The 20479-nt window shown below is 40.1% G+C and overlaps 1 protein-coding gene across 13 annotated transcripts in view; it reads left to right on the top strand.

The window, feature by feature from the left end:
- The window catches only part of LOC129168342 (pleckstrin homology domain-containing family A member 5-like), an 86960-nt gene that overhangs the window by 41832 nt on the left and 24649 nt on the right, over positions 1 to 20479 (top strand). For 5 of the 13 annotated variants that reach the window (XM_054753496.1, XM_054753494.1, XM_054753499.1 and 2 more), the window contains exons 4-15: positions 2169 to 2252; positions 3539 to 3592; positions 5191 to 5353; positions 7811 to 7915; positions 8821 to 8893; positions 9518 to 9618; positions 10636 to 10751; positions 12491 to 13534; positions 14559 to 14845; positions 16071 to 16303; positions 16613 to 16696; positions 18283 to 18402. In XM_054753496.1, coding sequence (XP_054609471.1) covers positions 2169 to 2252; positions 3539 to 3592; positions 5191 to 5353; positions 7811 to 7915; positions 8821 to 8893; positions 9518 to 9618; positions 10636 to 10751; positions 12491 to 13534; positions 14559 to 14845; positions 16071 to 16303; positions 16613 to 16696; positions 18283 to 18402 — 2464 coding nt within the window. The remainder of the gene's footprint in view (positions 1 to 2168; positions 2253 to 3538; positions 3593 to 5190; positions 5354 to 7810; positions 7916 to 8820; positions 8894 to 9517; positions 9619 to 10635; positions 10752 to 12490; positions 13535 to 14558; positions 14846 to 16070; positions 16304 to 16612; positions 16697 to 18282; positions 18403 to 20479) is intronic. The other 8 variants (XM_054753500.1, XM_054753497.1, XM_054753495.1 and 5 more) reach the window with 4 other exon arrangements.

Here is a 20479-nt window from a genome sequence, read left to right as displayed (position 1 = left end):
TAGCAGCCAGCCAGTTTGCAGCTCGGCTGTGCTGATGCTGTTTAAGGTCACAGATGAGCGGGAGCTGCTTCACCCTGGACTGGCTGCAGTTGAATATTTTATTATTTTTTAATATTATGATTTTATTTAGACCTTGTGTACGCATGTGGGTTGTGCAGTCAAACCCGGTTATGTCGACAGCCCATCTCAGTCCACCAACTGTACAAGTCCTAGTCCACTGTGTTCTTCTTATTAGTAAAAAGTGCCCCCGTACATGGTTGACTGCTTTTGTTGACATAAAATGTGAGCCCCAAAGGGGCAATTTCTATTGTTAACTTGAACATTATTGCTGAGCATCGTGAAATGACAACAGCCACATAACTCCTGTCTAGTTATAAAGCATTAAAACGTGTACACAGACATACCAACATGTACACATTTTTCTGTCTGCATGTATTTTGACCCTTGAATGCGCTTGTATGCTTTGCTGCTCTCTGTTATAGTTTCCAGTTCAGTCTATGAAGCCTGGCTTATGCTTCTGCAGCAAGGCACCAGCGTACACTACACAGACTCGCTATTTCCTCCCACTGCAACCCCTTAGCGCTGTGGAGGCATTTTGTTTTTCTACAGCCATTCAGAGGTGGACTTGCTGGTGTGTTTTTGGACCATTGCCCCGCTGCCGAACTCAAGTTTGTTTCACAGCTTGAGGCCACAAACAGATGGTCGGACATTCTCCTTCAGGGTTTTTTGGTAGACAGCAGAATTCATGGTTCCATTTATCACAGCAAGTATTCTAGGTCCTGAAGCACCCAGCCCCAGACCATCACACTGCCACCACCATATTTTACTGTTGGTATTATGCTCTTTTTCTGAAATGCGATGTTACTTTTACACCAGATGTAATGGGACACACACCTTCCAAAAAGTTCAACTTTTGTCTCGTCAGACCACAGAGTATTTTCCCGAAGGTCTTGGGGATCATCGAGATGTTTTCTGGCAAAATTGAGACGAGCCTTAATGTTCTTGTTGTTCAGCAGTGGGTTTTTTCTTGGAACTCTTTTTACTTAGTGCCTTTGTTATGGTGGCGTCATGAACACTGACCTTAACTGAGGCAAATGAGGCCTGCAGTTCTTTGGATGTTGCTGTGTTTTCGCCATTTGTGGATAATGGCTTTATAACCTTTTCCAGACTGACACATTTCAATTAATCTCAGTTAAGTTATGTTTTAACGGGGGGCGATCACTTTTTCACACAGGGCCATGCATTTTGTGTTCAGTTGTGTTGTCACTGACTAAAATTGAAATTTGTTTGATCTGAAACATTTAAGCGTGACAAACATGCAAAAAAAAAAAAAAAGAAATCCGGAAGGGGGCAAACACTTTTTCACACCATTATATAATCAGTGCATATTATTTGTCTATATTTTACATTCTGTATATATTTATATTTATACCAATCAACATTTTAAGCATATTTTTTCTGACATGTCTTAATGCTGCTAGAAATGGAAGTGGAGCCACCGAACCAAGTTTGGTTGTATATTGTTTGCAATGACAGTAAAACATCCAAAATGTCAAACGTACCGTGCACTCTTTAATTTTTAGTATGTGGCCCTTGGTGGGAGGTGGCGGGTCGGGGGTGGAGTAAATTTCTACCAAGATTGGTAGGTCTGCTTATGTCTCTGGTGAAGTCACAAGCACTGTAAATGTGCAAGCAATGGTTATTTTCGGTTGCGGTTTTGCTTGTCTTGTCAATAACCCCTTATGTCGACGTAAGTCAGCCAGGCCCAGGGGTGTCGACCAAATGGCTTCTACTGTGTTTTAGCCCCTTTCTCATTTCAAAGTGTTCATTTGGTTTGCCATGGCTGTATTTTCCACAATCAAATCCAAATCCATCCTGGTATAGCGCTGTCATTTTTCTGGTCAAGCGGGTGGCAGCCAGAGGTCCAGTTGAGTTCCTGTTGAACTGGAAGAAATCAACCACCTCGGTGGAGCTGACATTCCACACATGTTTAAACCAAAGGTAGCAAGCAATAAGCAATCCCATATTTGTAATGCAAAATCAGTGGTTAGAAAACACCAACAACAGGAAAAAAGAGACAAACAAGCAGCAACTCGTACAACAGGAAGTGTTTCCCTTCTTTTTGCAACATTTTTATCTTCGTCCTTTCTGTGTTTTTTTTTCCCCAGTCACAATGAGCGAAAGGTGACCTGCAAGCACCCCGTATCAGGAGCCCCCTCCCAAGACAACTGCATCTTTGTTGTAAATGAACAGTAAGTCTCTCCGCTTTGTGATGCATGTGGTTAGCCTAGCGTGCTTATAATGTATGTGCTGATGAACAGTCAAATAGACCTGCAGCGTTATAAATCTGTTCATTGTCCTCGTATTAGGGGTGTCAGGAGATCTCACAAGATCAAAACGTGACAATATTTCTCGTTGAGAGAAAAACTATCTCGCAGAAAGAGGGCAGCCAGAAATCTATTAGACTGTGAGATACTGTGAATAATAATCTCTGTACACGTAATATGAAAGTGGCAGTGCGCCAGGCAGGATTGGAAGCGCACGTTAAGTGCTTTACTCACGCTATAATCCTTGCAATCCTACCTGCACTCGGTGTTCCCAGCGTCACTCGCTCGCAACGCGTGACTTTTTTCCAGCTGCCGCTGTGTTCATTCATGTCCGAGCAGAATACGTAGTAATTCTACATTTGATCAAAGTTACTTAAACTTTGTCAAATCAAAAGGCGATCGCTGCATATGACTTCTATCAAAACATGTGACAGTCGAGTCTAATTCGGATCTACTTCAGCACAGCACAGCTTTTCCTAGCGTAAACATAAAGCTAATCTACTTCAGTCTGCAATCTATTTTACATGTCTTGACATAACTAAAGATGAACATAAATGATGAGTGGTAGCAGCTGCCGCTGTTGCCATTATTTTAGCTTACCTGCGTGAGCTGAGTGTTTCGTGAAACCCCTAAAATATATACAATTATATGACACCCCTAACTAGTATATAAAGCTGAATCACGAATGGGGTGGAAAAGATTAGTAGAACTGACATGAATCTTAGTTCTGTGTTTGCCACTAGATTACTTTGGCGAGCTCCTCTTTTCAAGCGTCCAAGCTTTCACCAGTTTAATAATGCACTTCATTTTGTATAGCAGTGTGAGGTCCTTCGGTTGATGGCTTTTATCATGCGTATTGTATTGACGTGTTGATGACTCCTGGATGAGAATGTTCCAAAGATGTTCTAATCCTTAGAACAATGTCCCTGCAGGGATGTTTGTTGCACATTTAAGGAGCAAGCTTTCAAGTGGGGGAAAAATACTAACAACCTCTTGCTTTTACAGTTCTGTTCTTCCCAGAGGTATTACAGAGACAAATTAACAAATGCTGGCAATGTAAAGAGGCATTTTAACTGGACTTCATCTCTTGCTACATGTGACGCACACCTTCGACAATTTATTTTTGTTTTATCATTATTTGATGCCATTATTCATTGAAATTCAAGTCATGCTTTGAGTTTTTATCATTTTGTCATCTGTTCTGTTTTTAGTGCGAAATATGGAAAGCTTGTGCATCCTGATAAGCCCCTTGAGGCTGACACCAGGTAATAAAAAATTACAGAATGAGGAGCTTTACCTTCAGTTTTTCTGTCAACACTGATCAGTTGGCCACTCCTTTCAAAGGACTCAAACTACTGTGCACGCTTGTCTTATACACTTGAGTATTGATGCTAATAGCCAGTTGGAAGGAAAAAAAGACGAACCATTTTCACTGATTAAAAAGTGAAAATAAAATGGATATCAGGCTATTTGTACCAGCTCAGATTTGATCAAAGCTTGTAAAACATACTTTTAAAGAGTACCACCTGCTGTTGCACTCGATTGACTCCCATCCTATAAACAAATCCAAACTCAACAATCTGTTTAGGTTGACCTACTCACTCTTAACCGCTCCTACACTGTCCTTCATTTCTTTATTGTGTGTTGATTTTAATCCATTTGTGTTTTTTTTTCTTTGTTTGTTTTTTTTTACTTGAAAGGTGTTCTTGACAAACGTCTATTTGAGCGAAGGCCACGGTTTGACTTATTGTCTTTGAACTTGACAGCAATGACACTATCTCATCAATCAACTATCGTCCCTGGTGTGTTTAATGACATTGGCTGGTATTGATTGCTCTTGTTCATCAGCTATCTAGCGACTTGGACCTGAATTTGGAGCAAAATAGGCAGGCTTTGTAGGATCCTAACAAATGAAAGCAGGAGATGAACAAAAATATAGTATAGTGTTCCTTCGTTAATCGCGGGGGATAGGTTCCCAAAATGGCCCGCAATAAGTGAAACCGATGAAGTAGCCAACTTTATTTGTGTACAGTTATTATACAAGTATATGTTTTAAGGCTGTAAAACCCCTCACAATGCAATTTATACACTTTTTCAGACATTGAAACACTCTCAAAGTTCAAATTTTGTTTTCATTTTAATGATCAATCTACCAGGTTGGACACAATAAATTATTAAATGACTCTCTGAATGACTGTGCTTCGTCCTGGTGCCGTTTGACTGTAGCGTTTTTGTATCCTTGTTAAAACATATTGCCCCTGCCGTCGTCCTCCTCCTCGTCCTACTTCTTGAGATCAAGATTTATTTAGCCGGTTAGCTGCTGCTTCTTCTTCTTCTATTGCTTATTGGCTGTTAGCATGCAGTTAGCTAGTTTGCTAGCGACGGCACAAAGGCAAGTGATTGACAATGGTCTACAGCCAAGAAGAGCCACGTTTATGTTTCTTTTTAGGAAAGTGCAAGGATGCAGACAAGTGCAACAGTCAGAACAGAGTGAATGATTATTTTATTTTTAGTAAATGAAAGTTCCTTACTGAAAGAAGTGAATTAATAGTTCCAGCTTGTAGTCCTGTTAAGCATCTCTACTGAACAATGGCGGACCACTGCTTTCGTCTTTCGTTTTTTACGTACAGTATTTCCCACACGGTAGACTTTAATGGACCATAGAGTGTTTTCAAGCTCTTGACTTCTGCCTGGCACTATCACGAGCCATGACTAGCAAAAGGCTGATGTGATTGATTGTGATTGTGATGTGATTACGAATATAATATGTATGTATAATATGTACCATTGCATCCCTAGTACTCACCATGTTTTATATATCGGTCAAATGTTCGGTTTCTCTATGTCTCTTACTTTGTGGCAGGACAGCTCCAAAGACAGAGCAGGAGCAGGAAAACGGCGGTAGTAAGAAGGACCGTCCCATGAGCACCATGAGCGAAGCGTCCAACTACACAGGTGGCTCGGACAACAGCACCTTTGCTGAGAGCCCTGCCACCACTGTGACTATCTCTTCTTCGTTCACACGGGTCAGTATGGTTGCGGTTATGGTTAAACACGCAGTCATGGGTTGCACAGAAGACCAGGGTAGCTCATTGTGCCACTGATTTAAATGTCCCTTCATTATTTTGTGAAAGTCACAGACTTTAAAACCTTGAGATTGTCACTGATAGAAGTGAGTGGCACCATACTCTCCGTATTGTGATTTATGGCCTTTCTACCATCTACAGTATTTGAATTAATTAAGCATGCTAAAACCAATACAATTATTATTAATTGGGTGAAAAAAAAAATTTAGATGGAAAAAAATATCGAGAAATCAATCAAGCTATCCTTTTTGTGGAGGCTTTAACGAGCTTTACAGTTAATTTAGTGTTTAATATAGCTCTTAAGTGCTTATAGATGTTTGTACCATTTGCTGTATTTTATTAAGAGATGTCCAACCTGCGGTTTTCTACTGCAATTAAAATCAGAGGTTCCGCACTGTCATGAATAAATTATGTTGTATTTCCTTGTACACTTGCTAAAAGAAAGTGTAACATCATATGCACGGTGTTTCTGTATTCATGAGAGATCATTATTTATAACCCAACTTGAATGGACCCAGCTTTGTGCATTGCGGGGAAAATGTTGAAGGTGAAAAAAGGTAAAATTGCAGTATCTATTACCAATTCAAATGCATCACTTTCAGTTTAAAATGCTTATATCTGAGTAAATAATAAATAAGTATGGCATAGAAAATGTATTCCTTATACAGTGGGATTTCATTAGTGTTCGAACAATATGTATTTTCCATGGAAAATTGCACTTTGATGTTAATGTAGAGTAGGGTAGATACGGTATATACTATAAGATATGAGCAGTCTAGAATTTTTATGGTATGTTTGAGATAATGACGGAATGCAAAATGAAATTGACTGAATGTAAAAAAAAAAAAAAAAATCCAGAAAAATATAAAAGAAAAAATAACATTAAATAGAAGTTATAAATTACTGTAATTTCCAGTGTACATTTTTCTCATGCTTTGAACCCTGCGGCTTGTACAGTGATGCAGCTAGTGTATGGCTAAAAACTATATTTCCCACGATGCTTAGAGTGCAGCTTCAGGAAGTAGGAACGTGGCCGGGGGAAGTGGTTGCTGATAGAGTTTTGAACTCTTATGCAGCGATCTCTGACACATCTTAAGTAGGTTTGATCAAGTGTAGAAGGACAGCTACAGCTTCTGTTTGGACTACTCTGAGTCGCCAGTCTTTCACTATCATCAAAGGGTTTCGAAAGGCTGGGCTGAATGAAGAGGATAGCTCAACCTAAATGACTAATTTGCTTGGAGACAACAGCGAGCGACAACGAAAGGGTGAGCGAGAGACTGACAAAGTGTGTGATAAAGGAATTATGAGGCTGTTCAATTGTGATGCTTGTCAAGACTTGGGTAGTTTTAGTTCCCAAGAGGAGGAGGACAGCTATGCATTACTTTTTCTGGTAGGCTACTGTTTAACTCGTATTACTCTCACTGTTCGGCACTGTTTAACTTACCACGTTACAACATACTGTCAAGCACTCTTTGGAAAGAAGCGTTTATTTAATCAAAAGTTAAAAAATCTTTGTGTGTAACATCTTTCTGTTTACTAAGTATCACATGTTATAACGTGGACACCTGCATCTTATAGACAGCTTTATATATACATAAAAAAAGCAAAAATTTCTCTCTTCAAATTTAGTGAGTGCAGCTTACATTCCAATGCGCTCTATAGTCCGGAACACAACTCCCTTGACATCATTAACCAGCTCCTCCCTTTTAATTCTGGGCTGCTCCTTAATCTTTCTCACAATCATCCTTACCCCACCAGGTGAAATCTTGCATGGAGCTCCTGAGCGAGGACGATAGGCTGTTACTTTGTATTTCTTCCATTTATGAATTATTGCGCCATTAGTGGTCTCTTTTTCACAAAGCTTTTTGTTGATGGCATGTAGTCCATTCCAGTCTTGTCCCTGAGGTCCTTTGACAGCACTTTGGTCTTGCCCGTTGAGGTGGAGAGGTTTGAATAGACTGTGACAGGTGTCTTTTATCCACATAATGAGATGAGATTAAGAGTACTTTCCTAAAGGGACAGGTGATATTTAAGTGCTTCATGGACACATAACCTGTCTGTGGGGGTCAGAATTTTTACTGGTTGGTAGGGGATTACATAATTTATTTTCTCTCTTCCTTTATAGCCTTTATTTAATGTAATATATTTTTTTTACATTCTGTCTTTCTCTGCATAAAACAAAACTGGATTGTTCATATATTTTAACACTAGAACTACCAAGAAGGGGCCATGGTAGGGGCCATGGTAGTTCTAGTGTTAATTAAGGGGGTAACCTTACAAAATTGGTAGGCAGTCAAATACTGTACATATTTTCCCCACTGTGTAAAAAAATATCGTTTGACAAGATAAGCTGTATGCATGGGCTGTTGAGTTTGATGTATTTCTCTATTTCAACAGCCCTCCAGGTCTTCCAAAAAAATTCACAACTTTGGCAAGAGGTCCAACTCCATCAAGAGGAACCCCAATGCCCCAGTTGTCAAAAGTAACTGGCTTTACAAACAGGTAAGGTGGGATTTAACAAAATTAAATTATTAATTAAATTATATTCAGAGATAATGCTGTGTACTGGGACCTTCAATGTCAAACACAAGCATTTAAGTTGTTTACTTATCCTGAATTCTTGGCTACATGTGGTGAACGTGCATTTTCAAGGATAAAAATGGCTAAATGAACTAAAATACAAATGTAAGATGCATTCAAAGACACTGTGAATGATGGGTAGTATTCTACACGAGTCACCAGATGTCAGTAATGTTAATATGTTTGGTGAGAGACACTCACACCAAACTTTATCACCGGAACAACAGGCATTTATTGCAGGTTTGAATTATCTCACAATAATCCCTAGTAAAAACACCTGGCTACTGTTGCAGCCGTAACCCACGCCAAGCTAAAACTCAACTCTGAACCCTCACCATCACTTCCAGTCCGCCCGCCACCCATCTCCTCGAGGGAACACATTTATAGTAATAAACACAAGCACGAGTCTTATTTATGTCTTACATGTCTTATTTACTCTTATTATGCCTACTATATTGGGTAATACAAGTGTAAAATTGACTATAGGGGTGTTAGTCCATGCCTAGGGGGCTCTAATAATGTTTTTTTTAAGAACTTATTTAGAAGGTCTTAAACTGTTTTTTTATGCTCTAACTATAAAATATTAGATTTTTAAATAAGGAATCCTACTTCACGGAAATTCACTTACCACGGTCAGGTCTGGAACCAATTAAGTGCGATAATCGAGGGATTACTGTACATGTGTCGTTTCACCCCGATCCATTGCCATTACATTTGTAGGTTTTAAAAGATCACTGTTAAAAGGAGTGAGTGAAGGTAGATCAAAAACATTAGTGTGTCTGTGACGGAACGATCGACTGTTAATTATGACCTCTCCTCACCCCCAGGACAGTACAGGCATGAAGCTGTGGAAGAAGAGGTGGTTTGTTCTCTCCGACATGTGCCTTTTCTACTACAGAGGTAAGCAGACACAAACGCAGTGCATAATACAATGACTTTTTCTTTTTACATACACACTGACCGGCCACGGCTTTTGCACACTCTAATAATATGTAGCATATGGAGTAATAATATTCAGTTTTGACAGGTATTTATCTAATGATATGTTGATTATTGTGGCTGTAGTTTGCAGTGGCGTTCAGCTACACTGCATCATACAACAGTTTCACATATTTCTTCCATCTCATGTAGCTAAATGAGTTAATATATGATGCGGTACTTTGATATACTACTGCAAGCTATTACCACAACATTAATGCATTGTTAAATTATATTCAAGTGAAGAATTACATACAATAAAATACTTCCAGCTGCCCAAAATAGTCTCAAATCGAATATTTTCATCAGTGCACTTCAATAATGACTGTGTACACTAAGGCTGCGTCTCAAATGGAACACTTCCATCAGTACAGTAATGGATGAAACGACAGTAATGCATTTGTGACAGCATTGCGCGTAATCATAATTTGCGCCCTCAGGAACCGAACTGTTAATATGAAGTTTGAACAGGCTGGTCAAACATTTGCATGCAATTATCATATTTTACTACACTCTTTTAATTGTGTCATTATTTAAATGTTGTAGATGAAAAAGAAGACACCATCCTTGGCAGTATCCTGCTGCCGAGCTTTCACATCTCCATGCTGTCCGTGGATGACCACATCAGCAGGAAATATGCTTTTAAGGTGAATTAACAATGTCAGTGAAATTATTTCAGAGCATTGAGGCTGCCACTGAGAGTGTGCTCTTTTCCTGCTTTTAGCCGAGGAAAAAAAAAATCACAACATTTAACACTCCCTGGCAGCACCTGTCGCAGGGTTTAGCATGCTTGCCCCACAGCTGTTTGGCTTGGAGTTCAAGTAATTATATTTTTTAAGTATTTTATTTCAGATTTTTTACATTTACCCCCTACAAAGATATTAAACATTTAAAAAACATCAAATAAAGGTTAGAAATTGGTTTGGTTTGTATTTGATTGAGGCAAATGAGTGTTTGATCCAGAAATGGTCCCTCATTCCGATTGATGGTTATCGCCTCCTTAATCAAGTTGGATTAATCAAGAAGGATTAAGGAGGCGATTGAAATAAGGAAATAGACAGAGGAAACTAAACTCTAAACATATAACAGTTAATCACACTCACTCTGGTGTTCCATGCAAGATTTCACCTGGTGGGGTCAGGATGACTGTGAGAAGGGTGAGGGACCAACCCAAAAATACAAAGGAGGAATTGGTTCATTATGTCAAGGGAGTTAGGAGCAGTCACCAAGAAAAGCATTAGTAACACATTTTGCTGTAATGGACTGTAATCGACAGAGATATGATCCCATCAACCCTGATGACTGCAAGAAACTTCTGACCTCTGCGCTTGAAAACAAGGGTTTATTTTATAACCTTTATTTAATGTTATTATTTTTCCATTCTGTCTTTCTAGGTTACAATAAACCTAGCATAAAAATGATGTACTCATCCTATCTTTTAAGGGGCTGAACTTATTATACTTATTTGTATTGTGCTGTATGTGTCGTGTGATTGACTGGCTGCCAGTCCAGGGTGTACCCCGAAAGTCACCCAAAGTCAGCTGAGATAGGCTCCATCTTACCCCTGACAGGATAATCAATAGAAAATGAATTAACAGCTGTAATGGTGTGGAGACATTATGGTAGTACTTTAAATTACTCCGTGTTCTCTCTTTATCTGACAGGCCACTCACCCCAATATGAGGACGTACTATTTCTGCAGCGACACGGCCAAAGAAATGGAGTCCTGGATGAAAGTCATGACCGATGCAGCCCTTGTCCACAGTGAACCTGTCAAAAGGTCGGTGCTAACATGCGGGGAGATGCCCACTGATAGACTAAGTTGTCATGATAGAACCAGAAATTACAACCAGCAGTATTTGCATTATCTGTAGTATCCTTGTGTACGTCTCTTAATGTGCCAAGTTAAGAAGTTATTGACATGCAAGACATGAGATTATTAATGGCACCCTACCATCATAGTCGTGAAACGTTGTACAACACAGTTCATGAGAAAGATGTACAAAACCTAGTCTAAAATTAACCTAACATGCATATTTTTTTAACACGCATATGTGGGAGGAAACCGGAGTACCCAGAGAAAGCTGATGCGCACACAGGGAAAACATGCATACTTCACACAGAGATGCCCAAAAGGAGATTCAAACCTTTGATCTCCTGATTGTGAGGCCGGCATGCTAACCACGTGGGACATCTAGAACCCAATTAATAATAAATAAACCTGGAGCATCGAAAAGAGCAGATACTATGACTTAAGGCTGGGAAAACAACACTTGATGCCAAACAATTGTAAAAAGTAACTCATACTTTGCCTATGTACAGTGAAAATACAAAACAGGAAACAAAGAAGCAAAACCAAAAAACAAGAAACAAGCTGTAGAATGGAAGCAAGTAGCAAAAAAACACGGAAGTAGTGGTACAGAATAGAGAACTCCGGTCAACACAGGGAAACTATGAGGAATACAGTGTTCCCTCGCTCTATCTCAGTTCACCTTTCGCGGATTTGCTGTTTTGCAGATTTTTTTATTGAGTGCTTTTTTTTTATTACAGTATTTGAACGCTGTTACAGGCCGAGCCTGGCCCTTTAAGAAGAAATTGTGGGAAGTCCCTGAGGTCCTTTGACAACGTCTGTCTGCACCGCCCATTGTTTTCTGCGTCCTGATTGGCTGTAGACCATTGTCAATCAATCTCCTTTGTGGCGTCTTGCTATGTCTCCTGTGTCCTCGCTAGCTTGCTAGCTTGTAAATGAATCTTCGGTTCGTCTGCAGCAATATGTTTCAACAAGGATACAAAAACGCTACAGTACAGCGAAACGTCGCGGTCACAGCAGTGAAATATGCGTGAGTGACTTCAGAATTTCTTGTGTCCGACCTTTAGGTTGATAATAAAAATTCAAATGAAGGTTTACATTTTTTGAGAGCGTTTAAACAAGAGAGAAATGTGAGAAAACGTTATTGCCTGAGAAAAGTGTATGGTGAGGGCTTTTACAGCCTTAAAACTTATATAATAATTGTAAAAATGTGGCTACTTTGCGGATTTCACTTACTACGGACTGTTTTGGGAACCTTTCCCCCGCGATAAACGAGGGAACACTGTAATCTGGTGTGCACACAGGGCTTGTGAATGATGTTAATTGCCGATTGCGTCCACCTGCCTCGTTGCTCCGGCACCAGTTACCAGTTGCCTGTAAACAGAGTAGAGGGCAGGAAACGCCAGACAGAAAATAGGAACTGACCAAAGCGGATCCCAGGTGCTTGGGATGCAGACCATGACAAACGAGAGGACACGTTTTGTTGTACAATGCACATGTGACAGATTATATCATATTATATCATAGGATCAACTTTGGATGTGATTTGCATTTTCATTGTTTTTTGCAATACTTCTGTCAAAAAAGCCATGTGAGACCTAGCGTAACTCACCCGCTGCTTGGTGTCGGCACTTGTTGCTGAAGTCAAGGCAGAGCTTTGTTTGTTTGTTTTTTTTCACGTCTTGTCTTTGTTGTAACTGTCTCCTCAGGTTGAACAAGATGAAAGTAGATCAGCGAGTGCCTCAGGAGATGAACAACGTACTGAATAACAGACTCTTCCGCCGACCTGAGATTGAAAACAATGAACGAAATCGGGAGCCTGTTCATCAACACTCCTTATCATGGACGGATGACAAACAGCTAAAAGATGCAGATAAACTCCACAGCCAGAAGGAGCAAGAGTGCTACACGTTACAGAATGACAGGGAGAGGTACTGTTTAAAGCAAGACGGAGTGAGCTACATGCTGCAGAAGGATGGTGATAAATATCTCGTCCACAAGGGAGGTGAAAAGCACTTGGTGCGAAAGGATGGAGAAAAGTACTCTGTTCACAGGGACCTGGAAAAGTGCTCAGTTCAGAAAGTGGATGAAAAATACACAGCGACACCAACCGACGAAAAATATGCTCACACTAAAGTTGGTGATAAATATTTTGTCTCAAAAGATGGAGAGAAATACACGCTGCAAAAAGTGGGAGACCGGGCCAATCTTATGAAAGACACACAGAAATACATCCCTCAAAAGGAAGTGAGGAGACAGCTTTCATTAAGGGAGACACCAAATAAATATGGTACATTACAAATTGTGGACAAATACGGCACTGTGAAGGAAGTGAGGAAGTATAGCACACTACGAGAAGGGGATAAATACGCTACCCTTAGAGACTTGGAAAAGTATGCTACGCTTCGTTATGGGGATAAATACCGTTTTCAGCAAGATCCCATGGCAGAGATGTCTCGCACTAAACTCAAGCTGCAGCCAGCTCAGGCAGCTGCCATTGCAGCCGCTGTGTCTGCATCCCGCCAAGGCCACCAGGCCAACATCACCCCACCAAAGCCTGCACACGTCAATGGATCAGGGTCAGGAGATCATGCAAGCGACTGCAGCCTGACAGTGGAACACGGAAGCCAGGCCACCATTCAAGCAACTCCAGTTCAGGAACAAGAGAGGTTGTCCAGAAACAGCTCCACTCAGCAATTGGAGCACTTGGCCCGAATACACAGGGCTCGAGGGACGGAAGAGGACACCAGAAGGTAAGCTTGATTTTGCATGCTTAAACCCTTCTAATTCTGGAATTACAAAAACACCTTCAAAAAAGTTTTATCCATGAAAAAAAATACATCCCAAAGTAAATGTGAAGCTAGCCTTGAACCATTTAGAGTAGAGGCAGGGCTTTGAGCTCTTTTAAAAGCTAACAAGCTGATTTTTCTCCTTCACAGTCAAAACGTGTCTAAGTGTGACTGACACTGACGAATAAGACTTAATACAGTTTCAGCAAATATGCTTTGACCCTTTGGTGAGCTACTCAAACTCAGCTGACTAGTTACCAGTAGCTCCCGAACTACTGATTGAAGACCCCTGTTTTACAAAGATAATGACAATTCAATGCTTCGACACACACAATAACATGCACTACTACTACTACCGCTCATCTGCTGCTCCTCTGCAAGAATTAAATTCCTTTCTGCTTCCTCACTCTCCTTCCTCCCTTTCTTTCTTCTGACCTTGCTGACCAGAGAAAACTAAAAGCTTTTCGTGTCACCGCAAAAGTGCATCTCAGTTGGGAGCACTGATGTTTTACAGCCATTAAGTCATCATACAGAGTAACACAGGAGTAGTGCAGCGTCCCCATCAATCAGTCGCTAAGTGTTCTGTGCCAGAAGAGCATTGCCAGTGTGAGTGGGTGCAAATGTAGATTAAGCACGAATATTAACAAGATGTTGTTACAATAAAGTACCTATACATATATTTGGTAACTAACACTGTATGTTTCATGTTCTTCTTTTATTGTATGTGCCCTTCTATAACTGCATGGACTGATACTTAAAGATTAAACACAGCTCACTTTCACTTTCTCGCAGGACCTTTCCATTGAGAGCACAAAGTGACAAGATTTTCTTTCAATGTGCACCATTATTTAATGACTGATTGTTATGCGCATGTTTTTGAGTAATTCTGCGACTTAACCAACTTCGTCAAAACCAAAAACCCAACAGCAATCCAAACAGTAACCTCCGATTTCCTGTTGCCTTTTTCTTGTTGTTGTTGACTTTACAGCGTTACATCCTACCAGACCTTACCGAGAAACATGCCTAGCCACCGTGCTCAGCTTGTTCCCAGATACCCAGAGGGCTACCGCACACTACCCCGCAACAGCATGATAAGGCCTGACAGTATCTGCAGTGCAGCAGGCTCTGTGTATGACCGAGCTCTGCGACCTGCATCCACAAGCACTGTCACCACGGCAGAAAAGAGGAGATCGATGAGGGATGACACCATGTGGCAGCTCTACGAGTGGCAACAGAGGCAGGCCTTCTCCAGGCAAAGTCTGGCTCAGCCAACAGGTATAGATACCATAGTTTAACAAGTGAATTAATGTCATGAACAGTGTGTCAATGCCAACCGTGCCAACCCTGAACGTAATCTAATAATAATAACTCAAAAGTGTCCATAAGAGCGACTACTTTGGCTTAAACAGCAGTTAGGAAATGGAGCAACAAGGAAGTCCAGGAAGGCACCGCAGAAACAGGGAAAAGATAACAAACAAAAACCTTCCAGTCGCAAGAGGGCGAAAAAGACGAAAAGTGCAGGAGACTTGGGCTGTGATTCAACTAAAATACTTCCGTCAGTACTGTACACATTACGTGTACTGTATACACTGTGTACTGAGGGTGCAAATTATAATTGTATAATGCTGTCCCAAATTCATTACTGTCGTTGAAATGCAGATCATAATATTTTAGCCGCTTCTTCTTCTCTCCTTTTTAATTGTGAATTGCAACCACTTGAGTTAATAGTACCTCCCCTTCTGCTCCGTAGCCAAGATTGCGACTACTGAGGGAGGTAGGTTAGGTTGTTAGCAGAAGGTCAAATGCATTCAAGATATTTTTATGCCCTGCTGAATGAATCGATGAACTTGACTGCCAAGATGGAGGATTATACACTGTACCCAAGCTCACCAGGAGGTGATGAGACTTTTACAACAAAATATCAGAACTTTTCCTGAGAAGGAAAGGCTGCATATACTTCATGTGCAAATAAAAGGTAAGAAGACTAAGACGTATTTGAAAACAATTTGAAGATTTTTTTTTTAAACAAAAGTGAAGTATTCTGTTCTTTTTCTTCTTATCCTCTTAATCTGCAACCTGTATTAAGATAAAAAGAAAAACCTCCAAGAGAGTCTCACCAGCCATGAAACTGACTGCACGTCACTGTCGCAGCTGTATGTGACAGGTGAAACCCACCAATACATACACGCAGGAGCCATGAGGAATAACCTGGCTGAACCTTCCCGGTGAGGTGGCATGGCTTGAGAATGGTGATCATTGCCAATTACGTCCACCTGCCTTGTTGCGCTGCCCGAAACAGGAAATTCCAGACAGAAAACACAACTGAACTGACAAAAAAGAGAGGGGTTTTTTTTGCCATGCAGACCATGACAGCATGTACTGTGTTTTTTTTGTTTTTTGATCATCATTGTATTTTCAATTAGTGTTGATATCCCTAACAAAAATAGACAAATGCAACATGCTGTGATTGCTATCTCTTTTGCTTGGATTTTTTCTGCAGGTCATTATGGTACCCTTGCCAGCACAAAGACAATGGGCAACATATCAGAACATGCCGCAGTACACTCCATTCCCCCCTCACCATCTCACGGGTCATTGGCCCTCTACAACACCCTCCCCACTCCCTGCCAGCAAAGTGTTACCAACGCCAACAGCTCCCTCTCAGAGGTGCCATCACCAATCATAAGAGAAGATGGGACACTTGACCGCCGGCACAGGACACACCTCGCCAAGGTAGAGGGCATGACATTTGGCTGGCACCTTTTACAAAAAAGCAGTTATGATTAATTGCAAATCTTGACCATGACTAAGACGGTTTTCTGTCATGAGGACATGATGTCTTTTTTGGGGATTATGTATCTTTCGGGTTCTTAGACTGCCTTTTTTAGGACATGATATATCGTATGACATTTTTAGGACACGATGAATAATACTATTACTTTTAGCAAAAATGACTTTTGACCCCACCTTGGAGGAGTTAAAAGTAAAACAATGAGAACATCTTGTGCCTTTTTCACACAGATATTTTTTTCCCCCCCTTAGTTTGGAAGCACACTAGATCGCCGACCCGTTGTAGCCGGTGTTCCATCTCAGCCCATTACTCCTCAGTCATTACAAGGGAAGACGGTGAGTGTGACAGCATTGCACTTAACGGCACACGCTTTTCACAGAGAGGCTTCTTGCATTTGGCTTTTGCAGCTTGCTATTGAGTGCATCTGTTGTTCTGCATCTGTTGTGTCACTGTTGCCGCTTTTATAAATTGCTGCATCAGAGGTCCAGCATTTATTGACCTTTGCCTTTTACACAAACTCAACAAAAAGAGATTCTGACACAACTGTGTGCGCTTTCACACAGTCACAGGGCATCCCGATTTTTGCCGTGTCAACCCACTGAGTTTGTGGTAGCATCACGCAGGCATGTGTGCAACAGGAGTATAGAGATTTACAATGGTTGTTTCCTTATTGCCGTGTGAGTCCACACAGATTTGCTGCATTCTGTGTGAAAATGATGTGTTACTGCTCCGATGAGCAAATTTTGCTGAATTGCTGTGTGAAAGACTTATGACTCTATACCAGGGGTGGGCAGTCTTTTTGACTCGTGGGCCACAATCGCTTCTAAAAATAATCAAATAAATAAAAAATTTATAAAGTATAAAACATTGAACATCAAGGCGTAGGTGAGCTTTGGGGCAGTAATTATTTTCTTTTTCTTACTGGGGTGATTTCCTACCTCCTTGACTCAGCTGTGTATCGACTTCTTTGGTTGTTTTTGTGATCCAACAAAAACATAGCAAAAATGTGACAACACGGCGGAACACGAAAACCAACAGTAAACAACACAAAATAGAAGTTTGTCATGGAGAGCTTGCTTCTTTGTCCCTTTTGGTCACACAGGCTCACGCTCCTTTGTAAACAAACACTCACGCTGCGTTGTATCAGTGTCTCATCTTCTCAGAACGGCTGTGACGCAGTCCCTTGGATTACCATACTGGCATGTACATCACTGGAAAGTGCAGAGCCTCTAGTTTCACAGACTGTTGGAATTACGGTTCATTTGTTATATTTTAGAAATAGCATTGCAGATCTTGTCGTCAGAGACAACTTTGGTGTTTTAATAAAATAATTTGTATGCGGCCCTCGGCGAGAAAAGTTTGGACACCCCTGGTCAATACAGTCTTTGGCCTGTTTACACGTCAGTCATTACATGCAACACCAGTTTCCATGCAAATGTTTGCATGTCGATCATTCATGTCACTGCAAAGTTTACCCATTATCACCTATTAACATGTTTAAAAACACTTCAGCAGCTCAACCATGTTATTTTAGTCATTGTTGCCGTGGGCCATTCATGTATTCAAGTTAGATATCAGACAGTAGTTGCCAGAACCCAACCAAACCACCCCGCTTTTCTTGATGTGCCATGACTATTTGATTTGTAGCCATCACACATCTCTATAATTTAAAGCCTAAAATGTGTCCCAGGCCTTACTGTGGTTGTCTTTTCAACTTGGCTTACCTTGCTCGGGTGTCGTTTGCAGGTGCTGGTTTAAATGTAGCATTGTGCAAGTACTTGTTGGGCTGTCAATCAGTGTTGGGATATGTGTACCTGGAGGTGGTTCCTTGCTATTACATTTGAGAGTCATCAGTTACTTCATCGTAGCCGTTGTTTTTTTTTGTTTTTTTTATTCCTCCACCGTGTGATGCTATACACAGCCTGAGGAACTCACACTGATGCTGATCAAGCTTCGCCGGCAGCAGGCAGAGCTCAACAGCCTGCGGGAGCACACGGTAGCCCAGCTAATGGCCCTGGGCATGGAGGGGCCCAACCCCAAGGTCAGCGCTGCGTGTATACCTATACAGTTGTGCTCATTGTAAATTCTATTTGTTTGCAAAGTTTAGAAACTTGCAGTAGTTTGTAGCAAAACGAATCCTTTTGAATAGTTCAGCACATCTGATATTACGGTGTGACTATATACTTTATTTGGCTATCTGTTGAAAGTTTGTACATTTTGCAAATAAATGGAATTTACAATGGGATTTTATATATTTTGAGTGCTGTGTGTGTGTGTGTGTGTGTGTGTGTGTGTGTATGTGCATGTACAACCTTTGCTGCAGATATTGTATTTTGTGTTGCTATGTCAACATATGTATCAACAGTGGGTGTGTCTGAAGGTAGCTGATCCAAATGAAATTGAATTTGGTGACATTTTTTGTTCATTTATTGGACAAATTGACTTTAGACTCAGTTGCATCTGCTCAAAAATACATCCAGTGTTGTAGTGAAATATAGAGTGAAATATCCCAAATGAACTGGCCCTAAAATTGGATAAATACAGGGTGTCCATAAAGGCTGGCCATATAATATACACATGTATATAAATAATATAAATAAAGTTATATCTAAATTAAAAAGTAGTACAAATATTTATTGTATTAGAAATTGAGAAATTGTTGTGTTACACTACACTTGCACAATTCAACATGTCCGAGTAGGAAGAAGTAGAGTTTATTTAATTTTACCAGTTCTGTCTCAGCAATTATTGAAGAATTGTTCGCCGCCTGCGTTTAACATTTACCAGGTTACCAATTTTTTACATTTCTATTATAGTAGTTATTTATATTTCCTATTAAAAAAAATAATTTTCCTTCGCCACTTTGCGGTTCGAGTTTCGAGGCTTTAAAAAAAATATGCAGTCTTAATTAATAAATAATTTAATCACTCAAAACAATTTTCAAGCAGAAAAATGGCTAAATGAACTAAAACACATATAAAAGGCATTCAGAAGACGCATTCAAAGACTCTGTGAATATGTAGTATTCTACAGTGGCCACTAGGTGTGGTTGGAGTTATCTCACAGGCACATTAATCCCCAATAAAAAATCACTTATATGAACACGTGCTATTGTTGCAATTGTAACCCACTCCAAGCTAAAACTCAAGTCTGAACCCCAGATGCCACCTCCTGGCCACCCTCCACTCGGCTCCAGTTTATGTCGAGAGAGCTCTAATAATGTTAAAAACATATTTAGAAGGTCGTAAACAGGTTTTCTATGCTTTAAGTACAAAAATATTTGATTTATAAATCAGGAATGCTACCTTTTTTAAAATTCACTTATGGTCGGGTCTAGAACAAATGAACTGCAACAAACGAGGGATTACTATATATATATATATATATATATATATATATATATATGAAATAGAACATTTTAAATAGGCTGAACTTATTTTTTTTTAATAGAATAATTATGCAATTTTGCTTATGTGGTCTCATGTGGTATATTTAGTGGTGTAGGGTGGAAATGACAGTGACTCCAAGGGACAGATGTTCTTTTTTATGAAAAAAATACATCAATTAGTACAGAATATTTCACAAATGATACATTTCATTAAATAAAATAAGGAATTTATTAGTCAGTTGTGCAAAAATTACAATTAGATCCGAAACCGAAACAAGCCATTGCTTGCACATTTACTTGTGACTTTGGCCAGAGACATAAGGAGAAAGGGCCATAACAAATTTTGTTGACATAATTTTCCTATTTGCTGCGTTAGAATCTAGGTTAAATACTGCCAGCTTACTTTGCACTGAACAGGAAGTCACTGTGTGTGCCTTTTAATGTTGTGTAAGTAGACAGTAGTTATGTCACACTTTTTTCACACTGCTTAGCGATAATGACAACGTTAACAATACTACAACACGTCAACATAAACAGACCCATTTTTTATAGAAATTACCCCTTGGGGTCTCATATTTTATGTTGGCCAAAGCGAACGACAACGTGTGTCAACGTTGACTGAAGCACTGACTTAAAACGGGTTCCACTGTATTTAGCAACGACCTATACTGAGGGATAGGATTGGTATCGGTATACTTATTATCACACCAAAATCAGTTTCACATTGGAA

This window comes from Dunckerocampus dactyliophorus, chromosome 15, assembly GCF_027744805.1.
Source record: "Dunckerocampus dactyliophorus isolate RoL2022-P2 chromosome 15, RoL_Ddac_1.1, whole genome shotgun sequence".
In the NCBI taxonomy this organism is placed as follows: domain Eukaryota; kingdom Metazoa; phylum Chordata; class Actinopteri; order Syngnathiformes; family Syngnathidae; genus Dunckerocampus; species Dunckerocampus dactyliophorus.
Note: the sequence above shows the minus strand (reverse complement) of the source record. Positions and strands in the feature narration are given on the sequence as shown.